Below are 19,609 nucleotides of genomic sequence, written 5' to 3'. Positions count from 1 at the left end.
GGGGATGACTTCGTCCCCGCGCGCTTAGTGACTGCGGGGCTCGGAAAGTCAAGCTTCCCGGGGCGCCCCACAGAGGGTGCGAGCGAGGTGGCGCCGCCCCCTCCCGGACGCGCGTCGAGCGCCCTCTGTCACCCCACGCCGCCCTGCCCGGGGCCAGGGGAGGAGCAGGCCCGCCCAGGTGCGCCGGGGGTTGGGCCGCAGTCCGGAAGGTGCGCCGTCCCGCCCCGCCCCGGGCCTGTCCCCACGACCTCCCCCCGCGTGAAAGTGAAAGTGTCGGGCCCGCGGAGGTCGCGCACTGGGGGGCGGGGCCGGCGCGGACCCGGGAGCGGGCGCCGGGCACCGGAGGGGCCATGGATGGGCTCGGCCGCCGCCTCCGAGCCAGCCTGAAACTGAAGCGCGGCCGTGGGGGTTAGTGCCGGGCCGGGGCGGGCCGGGGCCAGGGCGCGGGGCAGCGCGGGCACGGGGGACAGGACAGGGGGCTGACTCGGGCGCGGCACAGGGGAGGGCGCGGATGGTGGGATCCCGGGAGCAGTGTGAGGGGCATTCGGGAGGGCTGCGCAGGGGTCAGGAAGCTGGAGAGAGGGCGCAGGTAGAGGTGGAAAGGGGCAGGTAGGGACGGGGTTGGAGGTCGGAGGAGTGGCCAGGCAGCGTGGGTGGGGGGAGTCGGCCGGCCAGAGGAAACGGTTGTGGGGCCCCGGGGCCACGTGTCCTTCCAGCAGGAAGCTTGTGGTGCAACCGCAGGGTGCCTGAAGCGCTGGGGCCGCGGCGACCTCCCGGGAGACCCCGCCTCAGCCCTGCGGCAGCCCGCGGCCCCGCCCCCTGCCCGCCCCCTGCCCCGCCGCCCGGGGCCTGGGAGCCCGCGGGGCCTCGGCGCGCTGCCCCGCCCCGCAAACAGGCGCGGGCCACGGAACCTGGGCTCCCCGCCGGCGTGACCACCCCCGCCCGAGAGCAGCGAGGAGCCCTCTCGCAGAGTGCGGCCGCGAGCGGACTTGGGGTAGAGCCCGCTTGGCTGCTTCCCTAGACTGTGTGAACCTGCCAAGTCGCGCCTCCCGTGTCCCCTGACTCCCCATCAGCGAAGTGCGAATAATTCCTCCTCCAGGGTGGTGGGGCTTAAATTAGAAGTCAATATTCATTTTCCGTTCTTCTTAGCAGGGGTGCTGGACGGTGGAAGAAAGGCAGTTAGGAATTCATCCATTTTTTTGTGAGGAGGATCAGCCCTGAGCTAACATCCGATGCCAATCCTCCTCTTTCTTTTTTCTTTTTTTCTTTTTTTTTTGTTACTGAAGAAGACTGGCCCTGAGCTAACATCTGTGCCCATCTTGCTCTACTTATATATGGGACGCCGCCACAGCATGGCTTGACAAGCAGTGCTTTGGTGCGTGCACAGGATCCGAACCTGGGAACTCCTGGCCGCTGAAGCGGAGCGTGCACACTTAACCACTTGCCCCACCGGGCAGAGGCCCAGGAATTCATTCATTTTTTCATTCATTCAACAAACATTTGTTGCTGCTTACCACTAGCCCGTGGCTCCTATTGCTGAGCAGCCATAACCCCTGGATACTTTGCCCAGAGCTCTCACCTTCTGAGGAGAAAACAGCTGATTGAAAAATAAGCAGAGGTCATTCTGAGACAGCCCACCCCTTCTAACACTGGCAAGTCAAAAGGTTGAGTGAGACCCCCTCCTGCTCCAAGCCCCATAGTTGGGGAGATGTGGGGGTGAGATCAGTGTCCCTTCTGCCATCACCCCTGCCCCCCTTGCTGTTCTTCCTAAACACAGGTTTCCAGTATCTGGTCATTCCACCCACGCCAAAGCAGAGAAGTCAGAGACTATGGGTGGGGGTAGAGGCCCGGGACTGTGCAGTGCCAGAGCAGAATGCAGGGTGGGGCTGGGGTCCTCTCTTTTCTGGAGAGCACTGGCCTGGTCTTTCCTGGTCTCCCTCAACCCTCAGAAGTCTGTGCAAAAGGAAGGGGGCTGCTCCCTGCAGCCCAGAGGAGACATTCCAGTTGTTCCCACCCACCTGGCCCCAAAACAGGGCTGATGATTGTGCCTGGAGGAGCTTCCTGGACACTGAGGAACTGCAAGATGAGCAGCCAGGATTTCCTGTGCTGAGCTCTGACACCTGTCAGTCCAGGACAGTGTGCCCTCTTCCTCTTCTGTACCATCCTCCACCTTCCTGGGGAATTCCCCTCCCTCTGTTGCCCTTTTGGTCCCAGGGTAATTGTGTGGTAGAAGGGTGTGTGTGTGGTGTGTGTGTGTGTATACACATGTGTAAATCATCGTGGTGGGCAGAGTGGCAGTGGTGGTGGCTCTGGGTTGAGAGCAGCTGAGCTAGAAGAGGAAGGGCCAGCTTTCCAGATGGAGGTTCCAGAATGTCCTCTCACCTATATTCTAGCTGGTTCTGGGACTTGCGTCAGGTCGCTGTGGGAGGGGCTTCCAGGTGGAGGAACAAGTGTAACCAGATGCCCGACTTCCCTAGAAAGGGTAGCTCCCTCCTCAGCAAAAAACTCATAATAATTCCTTTCTAGGGCACTGGCCGATCTTAAACATGTGTTTGATGGATGTTTTCTCCTCTGTTGATAACCCCCTTTGAAAGGGGGGAGAAGGCAATCTTTTTCTGGATTTCTTGGGCCTCAGCCCAAAAGGCTAGTAACTTTTTTTGTTTGAGTTTGTGAGTTTTGCTGTTCTCTTGGCTCTCCGCATAAAGCGTGAGGGAATGGGCTGAAAATGCAACCCAAAGTATTTAGGGAAGGGAATAATTTCCTGAGGTTCTGGAATGATCAGTGAAAAGACTGGGTTCTCAAAGTCCTTTGCAAACAGGAGGCATCCCGGATCTGTGGGATGTGTGCTGTGTACTGCATCCAGAGGCAGGAGCATGGACAGAGGACTCTCATAATTCTCACCCCCAGCAGATTCTGTTAACAGTCTCTAAATAGTCCCTGAATCACCCCGTGCCTCAGTTTCCCCATCTGTATCAGCTTGTTCCTCAGACAGGTGATGAGGATTGAGCAACAAGTGTGTGCAAGTTGTGAGTAAGGCGTGGTGATGGTTTCCAGTGTTCTGGGTCAGTGTTCTCACCATTACATCCTTATTAACTGTGATTGGGGTTCTCCCTGGGACTCATGGCTGGGCCACTGAGTACTGGCTTTTGCTAGTCCCACAGAAGCCAGGTCTGGAGCTCTTAAGAGCAAGGCAGCTGTCTCCCCTATTCCAGCACTCCACTTTCTTCTGGAGGGCTCTAATTCTTGCAGGAATGGCAGACACTGGCACCAAACCCTTTTGCCTCCTGGCTCCTCTTAGGGGCAGCTTCCCGGCAGAAGTCCTTCTCTCTTCCCCCCGTGTATCTACTCATTTAAGGGTTTATGTGAGACTCCTGGGTGACTTATTGCTATTCTTTCTCTTTTCCCCAGCCTCCAGACATAGCCTCTAGACTCCACTAGAGCCCCAGAGGCCAGCTGCTCTGAGTTGAGCTTGGGCAGAACTATTGACCTGGCCCAACAGGGAAAGAAGACTCAGCAGGAGTGGGGGTGGGGTGGAGATCACCCGGATGTTTTCCGCTGCCGCTGAGTGACCCTCAGGCTGCTGATGCAACCAGTCCCTTACCATAGGCCAGGGAGAATGTCCTGAGTCAGCGCTTCCTATATGAGAAGAGGGATTCTTTGCTGGAGCCCTGGAACAGGTCTCAGTGAGAGAAGTCAGTCTTGCGACGTGTTGCAAAGGGTGAGGGATGCACCACTGTAGACGGTCTTGAAATATCAGGAACTCTCCAGCTCAGAGATGGACTTTCTTTCTATTGCACCACCAGAAGAGGAAGCTTTTATATTTGTATTGATTTCCGGGACTCCCTCTTGCTAGAACAATTTCTCCGTTTAGATAATTAACGGGCCAAGTCTATTGATCTTAATCAGGGGAGGCAGTGGCATCTTGGCTGTGGACTGTCTCTTGCTTGCAGCCCTGAAGTCCTGGAAGTTCCAGAGTGCAGCAGGTGTCTTGCAGGGGTTTTTGGCTGCTGTTGACCAAGTTGAGAATTGAAAGGTCAGGAATCAAAGTTATGGGGATATAAAAATCCCTGTCCAGGGGCTGGCGAGGTTCCAGTGCCCACAGTCTGATGCTATCCAGCATTCTTCACTGTCCCAAGGTTGTAAATAAAACCATTGCACAATCCGCAGCCCAGAATTCAAAGCTCTTAGCCCAGAAGCAGCTGGGCCTTGGAGGTGTTTGCTCGTGACCTTTTCTCTCACCACACCCTGGGGCTCCTGGGAGGAGCTGAGGTCTGAGCTGCCTGCCAGGATGCTGCCTCTGTCAGTGCCGGCGTTCTGCTGCCTTCCTGGGTCCTGTCACATCCTTCCTGCTCGACCATTGGGTGCACAGGATGGAAACTGCTCTCCCGTATTTGGAAGACAGCGTGTGGCGTGGTTTCGTAGAGCTGTGGCTGGAGACTGAAGTGGCAGCCCCTTTCTCAGGCTTTCTGTAGCCAGTCTGTGTTGGAGGAAAGGGAAGCACTCCATGCCCTGCAGGTCTGAGAAGATGGAAGGACAAGTAGTAGGCGGGATGTTCAGGCTCTTCCGCAACCGTCTGCCTCGACTCCGAGCAGGTCTGGACTGGATTGCCCACTTCCTTTTTTCCAGGGTAACTCTCTTTCAGGGGGCTGTTTCTTCCCTGAAATGCTTCTTCCTCCTCTTCCTTTTATATCTCAACCTCTTCCCGGTCCCCATGTGACTGGGCCAGGAGGTTTCCCCTGTTGGTTTTGAGAGCCTGTCATGCCCTCTGTGGGAGTTGTTGTGGTCATGGCCCCATGCCCTTGGGCCTGTTCTGATTTACTGAGTACAAATCAAGTCAGGGCACACGTTCCAGGTACTGCCCCGGGCCCTGTGTGGCTAGGCAGAGTCTCTGCAGTACTCTGGGGCATAGGATCTCCAGGTGGCCTCCCTGGTACAGTTCCTTGGCTTCCAAGTCGTTGGTTTCTTTCCGCCTCTTGGCTCATCTTCTTTCCTCCTCTTGGCTCCTCATTGTTTCAAGTCTCCCAGGGCAGGCACGGAAACTGCCCAGTTGGCTCTGATCCTGCTCTAGGACCTGAGGAGCTGGGCAGGCTCCAGGGACCTCAGCGTTGGCATGGCGGCCTTAAGGTGCGGAAGTTGCTGGGAGCCTCACAGACTCTACTTGGGGCACGAATCAATGAGATACCAAATGGGCCCTGGTATCTTGGTTTCAGGACCTCCCCAGGACAACCTGGGGGAAGATGTAAAGGAACCAGAAAGAGCCCAGGAGCACTGTCTGCCCAACTTTGCTGGAGGGCAGCACTTCTTTGAATACCTCCTTGTGGTTTCCCTCAAAAAAAAACGTTCAGGGGATGATTACGAGCCCACGATCACCTACCAGTTTCCCAAGGTAAGGACTGAGGCGGGGGCAAGGGGAGACAGAGGATTGGGTATTTGAGAGGTGTGAGGGGTGCCCTCTCCCCCTCCCCACCCTGCTGGGCTTGAGTCTGGAGCTGCCCTGAGCCGGCTGCTCCTCTTTCCTTCAGGCCCAGCCCTGTTTTCTGTTATCACCCACAGAATCTAGGTCTGGCTTCTTTGTGGGGAACTGACCTAGGCTCCCCAGCCGAGAAGCTAGGCTAGTTCTTTTGCCCCTTTTGAAACCTCCTAGTTAGTCCAAATTCCATCCTCAGTCACCCTTCTCTGTAGAGAAGCTTACCTTCTGCCAAAGCTCCTCGCAGGAGTCCCCTCCCTGGGATAGATCAGAAGGAGAGGGTGGGGCAGGCACGCAGCTGGTGGGCAGGCTCAGCATGTGGCCACAGCCCAAGCATCAGGCTCCTTCTTGTCTGGTCCTGCACTTGGTGAAGGGGCAGGGATATGACATCCTTCTTGTTAATCCTGACAGTGCGGCAACTGAGCTGGCCACTTCTCGTCTCTGATGTGGTGTCTCTCTGATGTGGTCCTCCCAGGAAGCAAGGCAGTCTCTGGGCCTTTCTGTAGTCAGTGTGGCCCTGGCCCCCTTCTTGACCGTGTAGATCCTCAGGATACTGAAGTCCAACTCAGGTTCAGTGTGGCCCAGGAGGGTCTATTTCAGCCTTGGGGTCGTTCCAGCCAGACTCAGAATGAAGTCTCTGTGCAGAGTGACAGGCGGAGGCACACTTTGAGCCCCATGTCCGTGGAAAAGCTTATTCTCAGAGAGCTTTAGAGCCTCAAAGAAGCCCACTAGCCCGCCAGCCCTCTCCTCCTGCCCTTCTCTCCACCATCCCCTTGTCTCTTTTCCTATTCGTTGTAGCGGGAGAACTTGCTTCGGGGCCAACAGGAGGAGGAGGAACGGCTGCTTGGAGCCATCCCCTTGTTTTGCTTCCCAGATGGGAATGAGTGGGCACCACTCACTGAGTACCCCAGGTAATTGATTGGTCCTGGGACGGGGGAATCTTGGATTGGGGGAGAAGGGACAAGTGTTAGCACTGTAGTTCCTGTGGCCCCTCCCTTGGTGTGTATGCTGACTTCTCGCCAGCTTCCCTCCTGATGGGGAGGGACTGGAGTGGATTCATTTATAAATTTCTTGCCTGGGGTCCCTTAAGACCAGGGATCTTAGCTAACCTGGTTGACCAGTCACCTCTGTCCAGAGAAGGGTGAGATTCTCTCACCTGTCATAGGACTGAGAGTCGCTGTGCTTTGACTCTGCCACTGGCAGAAGCTGGACTTAGAAGAAGGCTTTTGACCTCGAAGAAGGCGGTAGAGCAAAGTCCCCTATAGCCTGAGCCCTGGAATTTGCCTGCCTGAGCTCGAATTTTGGCTTTACCACTTATGTGTGGAATGACCTTGGTAAGAAACACCCTCTCCGAGCCTCAGTTCCTTCATCTTTAAAGTGGGGATAATAATTGAACCCACCTCAAAGGGTTGTTCTGAGAATTAAATAAGATGTTGCATTTAGAGCTTGACACCAGTAAGCACTTAATAGGTTACTGGTTTTGTTACTACTCTCGTGATTAATCAGCAGCTCCCTTTGCCCAGTTCACCCACCTCAGCACCCTCTGATGCTGACCACCTTCTGGTTTTAGAATCTTGTGAGCAAATGCAAACCAGGTCTTGTCTGCTCTTCCTCAGGGAGACCTTCTCCTTCGTCCTGACCAATGTGGATGGGAGCAGGAAGATTGGATACTGCAGGCGCCTCTTGGTCTGTGCAGCTCAGAACTGCCCCCTCTTCTCTGCAGCCTGCTCGGCTCCACGGCTGGGCTTGCTCAAGCCTCAGCTGCAAAAGCCAAGGCTCCCTGGCAGTGGTGGTTGTAGAGAGAGCACAGCCCAGCACCTGCTGCCATGGTAGTGCCCTCAACAACCCCACAAGAACGGGGACACACGCCCCTCCTTACCCACCCAGGGGACCTTTGCTGACCATGCTTTGGTCTGTGCTCTCCCCGGCTTTCAACAGCTCCCCTCTGTGGGAGGCTCCAACCAAAGCCACTCTCCACCTTCTCTATACAGGCCTTGTTGCCATGGCCCTTGGAGCCTTGCAGAGCATAGAATGGGATTTGGACAACTAGGTTCATTCCTTGGGTCTCTCCGAGTCACTTTTCCAGGGCCCTGCTCCCTAGCTACTGCCTCATCTCTATAGCACGCTTGCTTCCACTCTTTGCTGACCCTAGATGGTGTTGGCGCTGATGGTGGCAGTGCTTCCTAGTGAGCCCACCCAGCCCCTCAAGGCCATCTTCTGGTTTTGGTGGCCCCTCTGGCCTCCCTACTGCCTGTCCCATGAATGTGACCTCCACACAGCCAGGCCTTTCTCCATCCGGCCCACCATTTACCATAAATCCCCCAGCCCCAGCCACCAGCCTTGTGCCCCATGAGCCCCAGTTGGGCGAAGGCCCCAGGGAGGCTGCAGCACTGAAGGAGGCTCTCTGTCCGTCCTCAGCCCGCCGGCCGTGGCCCTCGCCTTCCCAAGGTGTACTGCATCATCAGCTGCATCGGCTGCTTCGGCTTGTTCTCCAAGGTAGGGCTGGAATGGGTGCCTCAGGGGCCTGTTCGGCCTGTCCAGCTTCCCGGTCTGCCTGCCCTGCCTGTGCTCCCTGAGCCCTTAGTGGAGTTCTTCCCTCACAGCCAGGGTCAGCAGAGGCACACTGGGGAAACTGAGGCAGAGAGCGGCTTGGCCTCAACTTGATTTTAGGGAAAGGTGGGAACAGAACCCATGGGACTCTCTCCCCTGCTGAGAGACCCACTGCTTCCACTCTAGTCAGGTGAGAAAGCAATTGGAGCAGGACGGTGGGAAGAGCCCCGGGTTAAGAATCCGGAGCTTCAGGAGACTTGCCCAAGATTCATTTTCCCCATCTGTCAAATACATGTGATGATCCCTCACCTTCCCATCTCACGGGCTGCTGTGAGGCTCAGATGAGGTGATATATGAGAAAGGCAGAGCACTAAACAGACATGAAGATAATTATTATACTATGGGGGTCCCGAGACTCCCTCTGTCTCCTTCCAGAATAGAAGAGAAGTTGAGGCCTCCAGGACTTCTCTTGCTGGAGCTAATCTGAGTGCCAGTACACCTGAGTTGGGATCAGAGCGGAGTCTCTCAGAATGGATGGGGCATGTCTTAATGGCCACGAAAGAGCTTCAGTGTACTCTGCCCCCAGTAGGCCCCTTGGAGGATGAAGGGAGGAAATTCCATGAGCCTTTGCTTGGGTCAAGTATTTATCTGAGCAGGGCTCTGATGGATGGAGGCAGTCCTAGCCCTGGGGAGTCTCCAGTGGAAGTTGGAGGACAGAGTGGCACCCAAGAGGCCCAGCCTTCTAGGCTCCCACTCCAACCAGCAAGAAAGAACATGATACCATCATGGATGATAAGTTTACTCTGGGATGCCTTCCTGGGGAAGGTGGTTTATGTTGATGTTAGGAGAAGGGAGGAATACAGGTTGGTAGAGAGAGGATGGAAAGAAGAAGGCCAGGAAAAAGCAGGTATTGTGCAGAAGACAAACAGCAGACTAGTATCTCCCTGGGAGGAGAGAGAACCAGTTGTTGGAGGGGCCTAAAGATACAGGAGGATTGGCTGGACTAGTGTGGGAGCCTCACACATGGGGTCTCTGCCACCCTCCCAGTAGCATCCCTTTGAGCCATGCCTCCCATGGTCCTTTTCTGTGCAGATCCTGGATGAAGTGGAGAAGAGGCATCAGATATCCATGGCAGTCATCTACCCGTTCATGCAAGGTCTCCGAGAGGCAGCCTTCCCTGCTCCTGGGAAGACTGTCACCCTCAAGAGCTTCATCCCCGACTCGGGCACTGAGGTGGGTTAGCAAAATGGGTGAGACCTTCCCTGACTGGAGGGGGAAGACTTCTGTGGCCCCTCTCCTCACGGTCCTTCCCTTCACCAGGTTAATATATAGAGAAACGGAGCCCAGGCAGGGACTGGGACTTGACTAGAATTATTGACAGAACTGAAAATCAAACCCAAATCTTCTGATCCTCCCAACCTGATGCTCACAAGGATGTAGTTACTGTTCAAGCCACCAAGACTTTTATTTATAATAAATAAACCATGTAAGCTGAGGTTCCTGGTGCTAGAATGGACTTTGCCACTAGCCCAGCCCCCAAACTGCCACTGTTTCCCATTACCACCCTTAGATTCCTGTGTCTGTCCTCTATCCCTCCCTACCTTATGGCCGCCATCTGTCTATTTCTTATCACCTATCCCCACCCCTGAGTCCCCACCCGTGCCACACGGGGATGCCATTGTTTTAAGGCACTAAGCAGACGGAGGCAGCAAATAGAACATTGTTTTAAGAATTACAGTCCTGATCCCTGGTACTCTGGATAAGCTATGTGTCCCTCGGAACCTTGGCTTCCTGCTACGAAAATAAAGGGAGGGGCTAGGCTTTTTCACTTATTCAAAAAATAAGTATGCAATGTTTGCCATGTGCCAGGCTATACTATTTTCTGGATATAAAGTGGTGAATAAAATGAACATGGTCCCTGACCTTATGGAGCTAAACATCTAGGGGGGGAGACAGACATTAAATAAGAAAACACACAAATAAATCTATAATTAAAAATCATATGATTGTGATGAAAGGAAAAAAACAGGATGCTACGTGAGAAAATGATGGGAGATATAGGTCACATTAGGTGGTCCAGGAAGGCCTCCGAAACATAAAGGAGGATGAGAGTGAGGGGAGAAGAGCAGTCCGGGGGAGGGCCTAACCTGTGAAGGACCTCAGGCAGGAAGAACGTGATGTGCTCAAAGAACATAAAGGATTGCCGTGGCGTCACAGTGAGGGCAGTGGAGCGCGCTCAGTGAGGCTAGTGAGGGAGGCAGGACCTGGTGGGCCCTGCCAGGGATGATGTCAGTGTTATCCTCAGAGCAGAGGGAAACTGTGGATGGGTTTTAGCAGGGGAGAGACAGGGTCAGATTTACTCCTGTTGGGAGAATGGAGTGGAGGCTGGTAGAGGCCCAGCATTTTAGGGTCTGCATGATTTTTCAGTGTGGTGACACCCCCTCTCTCTGGTTTCCCCACAGTTCATCTCACTCACACGGCCCCTGGACTCCCACCTAGAACATGTGGATTTTAGTTCTCTGTTACACTGCCTCCGTTTCGAGCAGATTCTTCAGATCTTTGCCTCTGCAGTGCTGGAGAGAAAAATCATCTTCCTGGCAGAAGGTCTCAGGTGGGTCCAGCATTGAGTGGGTCCCCTGAACTGACTGGCATCCCTGGGTTCAAGGGGACAGACTGGAGAGTCCTCAGAGGAAATCAGGCTGTAGGACCCATGCGCCCTACATGGGCCTCCTGCCTCGAGGTCTTGATCTGCACTGTCTAGACAAACAGCTGTTGCAATTCTCCTGCTTCTGCCTCCAAACTTGATGGCTGCCTAAGCCTGAAGAATGTTCCTGATTTAGTTCTGAGTAAGGGCATGAAGTGTTCCTGGGACAGTCCAGGCGGAGACCAATTAGGGTGAATGCAGATATGACTCTGCTCTTGAGAGGCTGAGGGAGGGAAGCAGTGCGAGGACAGGGCAGGAAGGCGGATAATGGTATGAAGGTCAAGCCCATCATCCTCAACAGCAAACACATCTCATCTATCCATTTACTCACTCATTCAACAAACATGTATCGTGTGTCAACTGTTTGCCAGATGCCAAGCATTGGGAAGATACAGACAAATAAGACACGGTCCTTGGCCTCAAAGGGATGTAGAATTGTGCACTGGTTGAAAGCATAGGTGTTGAAATCAGCAGAACAAGGTTCAAGTCCTGTTCTTCCACCCTTAGCTATGTGGTTCCTCTTAGGTTAGTTTCTTAACTTTTGAAGTCATGACCTTCTTATCTGTAAAATGGAGATAACCTACCTCATAAGGTTGTGGTGAGGATTAAATTAAATAATGCACATTAGGTACCTAGCACCCTGCCAGGCACACACTGGTAAGTGCTAGCTGTTATTCTTAATAATAAGTTCACAATTGAATATATCCCTGTGTTTAGTTGAAGCAGGGTACTGTCATGTCCTGGTCTCTACCTCTTAGGAGCTTCAAGTCTGAGAAAGACATGAGGAGACATGTGACAGAATGGAGAAGAAAAAAAAAAAATTAAACAGAGGTTGGCCTTCTATTCATGTCTGGGGAGGGAGAAAGCTAATGATATTGGGCTGACAACTCTGGTTCTCTCTTTCAGGGAAGAGAGGAAGAAAGGGGATGTTAGGGACCCAAATGTTAGGCCATAGGGTCAGGTGTATGTCATGGGTTTCACAGGAAAGGAAGCTTCGGCAGGGAATGGGGTCTGTGGGTTGAAAATTCTATAAAAATCAGTGATAACCAAAAAGTCACTAGTTGTAGGCCAATCCTTGAGGAAAGTGGTATAATCTTTTGCTTTAGGAATAGCTCTCCCACTCTCAGCCCTGTAGGGAAATGAGAAGTTTCTGTTGCAGCTGGAGCTGGGATTCTGGCCTTTCCCACTAAGGTCAGTGTTTAGGAAGTGAAGGTGACTCCAGGTGTCAGCTGGCCTGGACACAGGCAAAGGCTGGCAGGACTTACCTCTCAGGCGTTGACTTTTTCCAGGGAGATCCCACCGCCCCCCATTTCCTTCCCACACTGAGTTGTCAGATCCCTGAAGCGCAGGCAGGGAGGGGACTTCCAGGCAACCTAAGCCTTGGCTAGACTCTCAGAGACTCAATCTTTCTAACTCAGGAAGTGCTAGCTTGATACTAGGAATTGAAACAAGGTTTCCGCATCTGTGTTTTTATTGGCCTTGGTTTGGGGGCAATTTGGAGAAATGAAGAGCCATGAAAGGTAGCGGAGAATAGAGAAGACAGAGTGTGGAGTTGTGTCTGTGTGTGTGTGGGGGGGTGGGTGGTGAGGAGTGGGGCCTGACCTGTGACTTAGGCAGTGATTACACAGGGAATGCTTCATTGGAAAGGGTAGACGAGCCACCTCTGTGGGACTTTCCGGGTAGGAATTACTGGGCAGAGGTTCCTGGAACCTAGGAATTTCCCAAGCTAACTCAAGCACCAACCTGGTAACTTTAAATAACCTCGAGTGGCCAGAGGGAGCCATGAGCGGTAAAGACTCGGGGGAGGAAATAGGGCTTCGCCTCTCTGCTGCGCCCCAGTGTTTACATGTTTATCTCTTTGGCTACACTGAGAGTTCCTTAAAAGCAGGGTGTCTTCCACTTCCTTGTCTCCACGTCATCAGCACAGTGATGAGCATACAGAAGGGGCTCAATCAATGATCTGTTTGAGTGAGAGCATTTCTTCTTCCCTCCTTTCTTCACAGCCAACTTTTATTTTTGGCCAGTAATGACTTGAGAAGAATAACTGTGAAAAGAAGGATCAAACAGAGGCCCCATTCTTGATGAGAGGAGCTTCAGCTTCCCCTGGTTTCTGCCCCTCCCCTCCCAGCTCCGAGTAGTCACAAGCCCTGTGACCAGCCTGGCTCTCAGACTTGCTTTTGCATCGGCGCAGGCAGCCCTCGTAGCAGCTGCTGTCGGTGGTGGGCTGTGTGGGGGTGCACAGGGGGGAGGCACAGGGAGGCCCCTCTGACTCTTGTTCTCTGTGCCATGTCCCCAGCACCCTGTCTCAGTGCATCCATGCTGCGGCCGCGCTGCTCTACCCCTTCAGCTGGGCACATACCTACATTCCTGTTGTCCCTGAGAGCCTTCTGGCCACTGTCTGCTGCCCCACTCCCTTCATGGTTGGAGTACAAATGCGCTTTCTGCAGGAGGTTATGGAGAGCCCCATGGAAGAGGTATGATGCAGCAAGAAGAGGGCATGATTTGGAGCCAGGCAGACCTGGATTGGGACCCCAGGTCTGTGATTAACAGCTGTGTGATTTGGGGCAAGTTGCTTAACCTCTTTAAGCCTGAGCTTCCTCATCTGTAAAATGGGGATGATGGTGTGCAGTTCCTAGGAATTCTAGGGGAAATAATCTGCATAAAGCTCCTAGCCTGACACAGAGTTGATGCTCAGTAAGTGTCTGCTCCCTCCTCCTGAATGATTTCCCTTTGGACTAAAGGGGCAGCAAGCACATAGCTTATTCAGGGGTGATCAAACTGTCCTAGGCCAGCTAGTCCAAATGAGAGGCTCTGGGGTGTCCCATCTCTCATCTGAATGGATGCGCACAGCTGGTCTATACAACACACACTCCACTGGAATTCATTCACATTCCTTAGAAGTGAGCTAACATAGCCCTCCTGCAAACTAGGAGTTTTGAAAATGCAGATTTTTGTAGTAAGAGCCATCTTTCTGATTAGCTCAGCGCTCAGTTGGCTAAGGAGGATATAGGTCCAAATCCCCTTTGATTTTGTCAGCTTCTTATTTCTTGGCAGTGCCCTAGACTCACCTGAGGGCTCAGTGGTGAAAATGGGCATTAATAGCATAAATCTATCTTCAATGTTAGAAGCACAATTCAAAACACGTGCTCTGCTTCAAGTTGTCAGTAGGAACTTCCAGAAGATAGCATGTTACTATGATCTCAAGCCAGCGGAGCTGCTGAGGTATGTCTGCACCGGCTAATCATTGACTCCCTCTGTGCAAAGGGCCTACCGAGGGGAAAGGTGGGGTCCAGAAATAAGCTGCTGAAGAGTCACAGAACCAGCCCTTGTGAGAGGATTTCCTCCATTTTACATAAGAAGTAACTGAGGTCCAGAGAACTCAACTGACTTATCTGAGGCCACACATGCAATGATAGAACCTAGCACAGACAGAACCAAAGCCCTTCTTACACAAAGTAGTTGCTGGGAAGTAAAGGAGCAGGCTGTTTCCCTTCCTTGCTTCCCCAGCCCTCCCAGCCCTCCTCAGAATTGCTGAGTACACACGCCCTTTGAACGAGCCTTTGCCTTGTGACTAACTGGGACCGTGTTTAGCAATAAGACTTAAAATGTCCCAACCCCAGAAATTATGAAACTTCCTGATGCTGCAGCTTCAGCTCCTTGGAAGCTATGGCCAGCCGGACTCCAGCTCCTGCTAGCCCAGAGCCTTGGCCTATTGTATTCCTCAGCAGCTGCTCTGTGAAATGGGCAGGGGATGAGGAACAGGGAGGGCCAGGGGCCTGGGTAGGTGTGGAGGGATTCCCTGACTCCCCACATAAGCTCTCTGGAAGGGATTACTCGACAGACAGTGACTTACCCAAACACTAGAAAGATTTTTGGGAACGTCACAAAAAAAATTCTTTATACACACTCTTAGCTCCCAACCCCTAAATGAATAGCCTTCCCTGAATGAAGGCATTTGAGCCTAGGTATACAAGTGGTTTCAGGCTTGGATGAGTTCAAATCTTCTCTGCTGATGATGGATAATTATAGTGCTTGCTCTGTCTTTTGGCACACTTTCCAGCCCCTCTCTTTCCATTTATTTGGAAGAAGGGAGCATGGAGGGATCATTCACCCTGTTATCAAGACCAAGGGTCCAAACTGAAAAGAGATCCCAGCAGGCACTTAAATGCCCAACACAGGCTTTGGGGGAACATGGTGAACTGTTGAGCACATGCCCTGCCTAAAGGGGGCAGCTGCACTCAGTTCCATCTGAATGTTGTCCTTTAGAAATGTGGACCAGTGTTTGAGTTCCTGACTTTTCAGGAGAAGCCCCATATCCAAATTTTATGTGAAATTTTCCAATTTAAATACAGCCATGTGTTGCTTAACAACGGGGATACGTTCTGAGAAATGCATTGTTAGGCGATTTTGTTGTTGTGTGAACACCAGAGAGTACTTACACAAACCTAGATGGTATAGCCTACTACACACCTAAGCTATGTGGTACTTAATCTTATGGGATCACCGTCGTTGACTGAAATGTTGTTATGCGGCACATGACTGTATTGGAAACTAATTCGATTATTTTAAAACACTCTGAGAATCAAACAGGCCCAACCAGCAGATGCCTATTTGTCATCTCCGGTCTAGACTGCAGGCCCTTCAGGCAGTGATGGAGCTGGTACACAACTCAGGCCGCCTGGTTCCAGCCTGTGCTTGTCTACAGCCTGTAGACACATGGTCTCCTCACTGTCTTTCCTTCCCTCTTCCTGCGGACCCTGGGCTAATTTCCTTCTCTTGTTGTTTCCTGTGGGAAGCAAGCTCTGAGAGAGTTTTTAAAATAGAACTCCAGGTGATTGTACATAAAGCTGTTGCAAGCATTAAAGATCAAAAGAGGTCCATCCCTGTCCTAAAGCTGACCAGAGGGCAGAGAGTTGAAGGAGAGCTTTAGGGAGAGGGATGCCATCCCAAGGACAGCACAATGGAGGCTTGGAAACTTATACTATTTGTTAGCAGTATGACCTCAGGCAACTTCACTTTTTTGAGTCTAGTTCCTCAACTCAAAATAGGGATAGTACTTACCTCTGCAGGGCTGTTGGGAGGATTAAATGAGATAAAATGTGCAGAGCACCTATCGTGTGTGCCATGTACTAAATGTTCCATATATAAAAGCAATGACGATGATCAACGTTTTATTGAGGGAGTGACTGGCTATGATTTCCCTATATTGTATTCCCCTTCTCCCCTAGCTCTCTCCCTTCTCGCCCTTCCTACACCCTCATACCCTTTGATACCCAGGAAGGGAACTGCGATTTCCAAACAGGGGAATAGTGAGGAAGGAGAGTGTCAGACAGGAAATGAGAATTGAAGATGCTGATTTTGTTGCTACTTGGGCTGAAAGGCATAGCCCAAGACAGAAACGGAGATGGTAAGTCCTCCTGAGGTCTGTGAAGAAAGGGGAAGAGATAAAGCCGTTCTGTGTTTATTTCAGGTCCTCTTGGTGAACCTTTGTCAAGGAACCTTCTTAATGTCAGTAAGTATCTGGGTTCAGGTCCCCTGCAGGCCCACCACCAACTTGATCCATGTTCTGCTTATTTCAACAAACTTTAAGTACTTTGTTGCGTGAGAACCCATGCTAATAAGACCTCTCCTCTCTCAAGGAGCCATGACAAAGACAGATGACTTACAACAAAGCAATGAGTGTTAGTGCCTTTGGAGCAAGGGTATACATCAAGTACCACAGGGATACAGAGACTTGCTAATGTTTAGAGTCAAACCGAGGACCAAGAAACAGCTTCTGTTGTTTCTCTCCTATGTGGCCAATTATTCCGGGGTGGAGGACGGGTGTAGAATTCACACCCTCCTCATGCTCTCTACCAACACTTCACACCTCCTCCTTGACTGCTTGACCTGAGCTGACTCTGTCCTCTCCTAGGTTGGTGACGAAAAAGACATCCTACCACCCAAACTTCAGGAGGACATCCTAGACTCTCTTAGCCAGAGGATCAATGAGTTACAGAGTAAGTCCTAGGCCCGTCTTATTTGGGGTTTCTCCAAAGAACTTGAGGGCATGATTCCCAACCATTCCCTTCCAGGACTAAAATGAACTCACTCAGCAGTCCTGGGCCAGTCCCAGAGGCCTAGATTCTAGGGCAAGTCTGAGTTGGTGACTTTATTCTTCCTAAGCAATGGTGGAGAACCCATACCCAGTCTCCCATTTTAGTCAGTCCATCAGTAACTATGAACCCTACCCCACCCCTTCCCCAGGAGCTTTCAGCCTGCAATAAAAGCCCCTTGGAGGTAAGAGTGGGTAGTTTCATCCTTCTGCTACCCTCTGAGATGGCCTCTGTTGCCCCCTGCAGCTTTGGAACAAATCAACGAGCATGTTTCAGGCCCTTTTGTGCAGTTCTTTGTCAAGACTGTGGGCCACTATGCTTCCTACATCAAGCGGGATGCAAATGGGCAAGGCCATTTCCAAGAACGGGCCTTCTATAAGGCTCTGCCCTCCAAGGCCAACCGGCGATTCGTGAAGAAGTTTGTGAAGACACAGCTCTTCTCCCTTTTCATCCAGGAAGCCGAGAAGAGCAAGAACCCTCCTGCAGGTATACACCGACAGCCCCCTATCAATCTTAAGCTGGGAGAGGGTCACTGCCTACAAGTCAGCTGTGGCCCTAGGATAAAGAGGAGGAGAGGAAAGAGCATTTCTCTCTAGAGGCCCACAAAGTAGCTATAATCTTATCAGTGTGGTTCCAAAGAAATAACCTGAAGCCAAAGAAAATGCCTCCTGGGCTGACATTTTGTAGAAGTTGCTCTATTTATCAGCCAGCAGAAGGCCCTTTGCTCTTTGTTTTAGTCTGGAGCTAATTCCTACTAATGATTCTTTGTTTGTAGGCCTCTTTTACGGCCAAACTGAATTCCTGGATCTCCAGAGGCCTGTGAGGGCATGGGAATCCTGGCAGGAATGTGGGTGTGGCAGGGGAGCATGGAAAGCAGACGGAGGGTATTTCTAATCCTTGCTCCATAGTGTGCCTGGACAGATTAGATGCCTCTAACACCTGTATCTGAACCCACAGGCTATTTCCAACAGAAAATACTTGAATATGAAGAACAGAAGAAACAGAAGAAACCAAGAGAAAAGACTGTGAAATAAGAGCTGTGGTGAACAGGAGGGACTAAGACATATAGGCCAGTTTTGGACTTTGGCCCCTGCCAGCATGGTAGGATTGGTGAAGCTCTCAGCCCCCAGAATCCACAGCCGCCTTCCGAGTCCTGGTAACCAGGTGTTGCTTCAAGCTGGTGTCTTGAGTTTGGGATCCCTGGAATCAGCTTTCTCAGGACTTTGGAAGGCTCTGAGCTCTGTGTTCACAGAGCTGGGCTCAAAGCTGCCATTTTCTGCAGAGGTGACATAGAGCAGGGAACAGTAGTACAGGTGTTGTAGAGACGTAGAAGTTGCTGTAACTGCCCTCTCCCAGGAACCACTATTCCAAAATCCTCAACAGAGAAAGCAGTTGTGGCCAAAGGCTCAGTCTCTCCACATAAAGAAAGAGGTCTGTGGACATGTGACAGTAACAATAAAGATGAAAATCTTGTTGTTTGTATGTATTTTTGGCTTTCACCGTAGGGGGGAGAACCAGGAAAACAAAGCAATGAGATGTGAGAACAACCTGGACCAGAAGTGGAGGCCCTGGTCATAGCGGCCCAGAACTTGGGGGCTTTGTTTGGAGTGGCAGCATTACAGGCGTCAGCAGCTCCACTTCTGATAGGAAGGGGAGGGGATACTGCTAAAAGCAACAGTACTGGGGACAGGGCCGCAGTTCTTGGTTCCAGTCAAGTGTGCTTCCCAGAATCCTGGGAGGAAAGGCTGCTAGCCAGAGGGAAGCATTTGCAGTGTAGGGTAACTTGAGGGTAGGAATGCAGTTAACAGAAGCCAGGAAGAATACTACATTGCTTGTATAAATAGGTTTGTCTGCTCATCACTTCCGGTCTGGAACCTTAAGTTTTAGACATCCTACTTCCTACTTCATTATTCTGAGAAGCCCAGCTCAACTCCTTAGCTAAAGGTGGACAGATCCCTGCATTGATATTTTTTCCCTTTGAGAAAAGAGAATCATAATCTTACGAGTCCAAAGGAGTTGAGTGGTCACCTAGTCCATCTTCCCTCCACGCCTCCACTGATAGCTTCAGTTTAAACACTGTTAGGGATGGGAAACTTTTAGAAGCATCTTGTCTTTCAAAAATTCCATCTTTTTGGGCCGGCCCTGTGGCTTAGCGGTTAAGTGCGTGCGCTCCGCTGCTGGCAGCCCGGGTTCAGATCCCGGGCGCGCACGACGCACCGCTTCTCCGGCCATGCTGAGGCCGCGTCCCACATACAGCAACTAGAAGAATGTGCAACTATGACATACAACTATCTACTGGGGCTTTGCGGAGAAAAAAAAAAAAAGAGGAGGATTGAGGATAGATGTTAGCTCAGAGCTGGTCTTCCTCAGCAAAAAGAGGAGGATTAGCATGGATGTTAGCTCAGGGCTGATCTTCCTCTCTCTCTCACACACACACACACACACAATAAATAAAACTGTGAAAAAAAAAAATTCCATCTTTTTAATGTATGTCTGTGAGTGTGGCCCTCAGAGGCCTCTGAATTCTATACAAAGAACACAAATGTTTTTGGAGGGTGGGATGGGGGCTGGGGTTACCAAATTGAAGTTAAAGCCAATGTAATTTGATTTGGGGGACAAAGAGACCTACTGCAGGTGGCAGATATTCCACTCTCCACATGCCACCCCTAACTACACTACTACTCTTCAGAGCTTCTAAGAGTCGTTGCACCTTTTTAGGTAGTTTATGGCAGTGGTTCCTAAACCCAGTTGTACCTCAAAAGGTTTTAGGACAAGGACTGGAATCCTAGGAAG

General features: G+C 51.7%; 1 protein-coding gene across 2 annotated transcripts; it reads left to right on the top strand.

Annotated features, from left to right (window-relative positions):
- Nucleotides 1-256: 256 nt before the first annotated feature.
- Nucleotides 257-18,298, top strand: DENND2D (DENN domain containing 2D). Of its 2 annotated transcripts, none has more exons than XM_058538765.1 (12): nucleotides 257-408; nucleotides 5,211-5,386; nucleotides 6,266-6,378; nucleotides 7,084-7,153; nucleotides 7,886-7,963; nucleotides 9,110-9,250; nucleotides 10,480-10,628; nucleotides 13,018-13,195; nucleotides 16,192-16,233; nucleotides 16,636-16,720; nucleotides 17,063-17,302; nucleotides 17,774-18,298. In XM_058538765.1, the coding sequence occupies exons 1-12, from the start codon at nucleotides 351-353 to the stop codon at nucleotides 17,848-17,850; spliced, it is 1,407 nt and encodes a 468-aa protein (XP_058394748.1). In that variant the 5' UTR covers nucleotides 257-350; the 3' UTR covers nucleotides 17,851-18,298. The 2 variants fall into 2 exon arrangements, with proteins under 2 accessions (XP_058394748.1, XP_058394747.1); XM_058538764.1 differs by lacking the exon at nucleotides 257-408 and adding an exon at nucleotides 2,538-4,592.
- The last annotated feature ends 1,311 nt before the right edge of the window (nucleotides 18,299-19,609 follow it).

The sequence above is a fragment of the Diceros bicornis genome, chromosome 4 (genome assembly GCF_020826845.1).
Source record: "Diceros bicornis minor isolate mBicDic1 chromosome 4, mDicBic1.mat.cur, whole genome shotgun sequence".
Lineage (NCBI taxonomy): Eukaryota > Metazoa > Chordata > Mammalia > Perissodactyla > Rhinocerotidae > Diceros > Diceros bicornis.
This window is presented reverse-complemented; position numbering and strand designations above follow the sequence as displayed.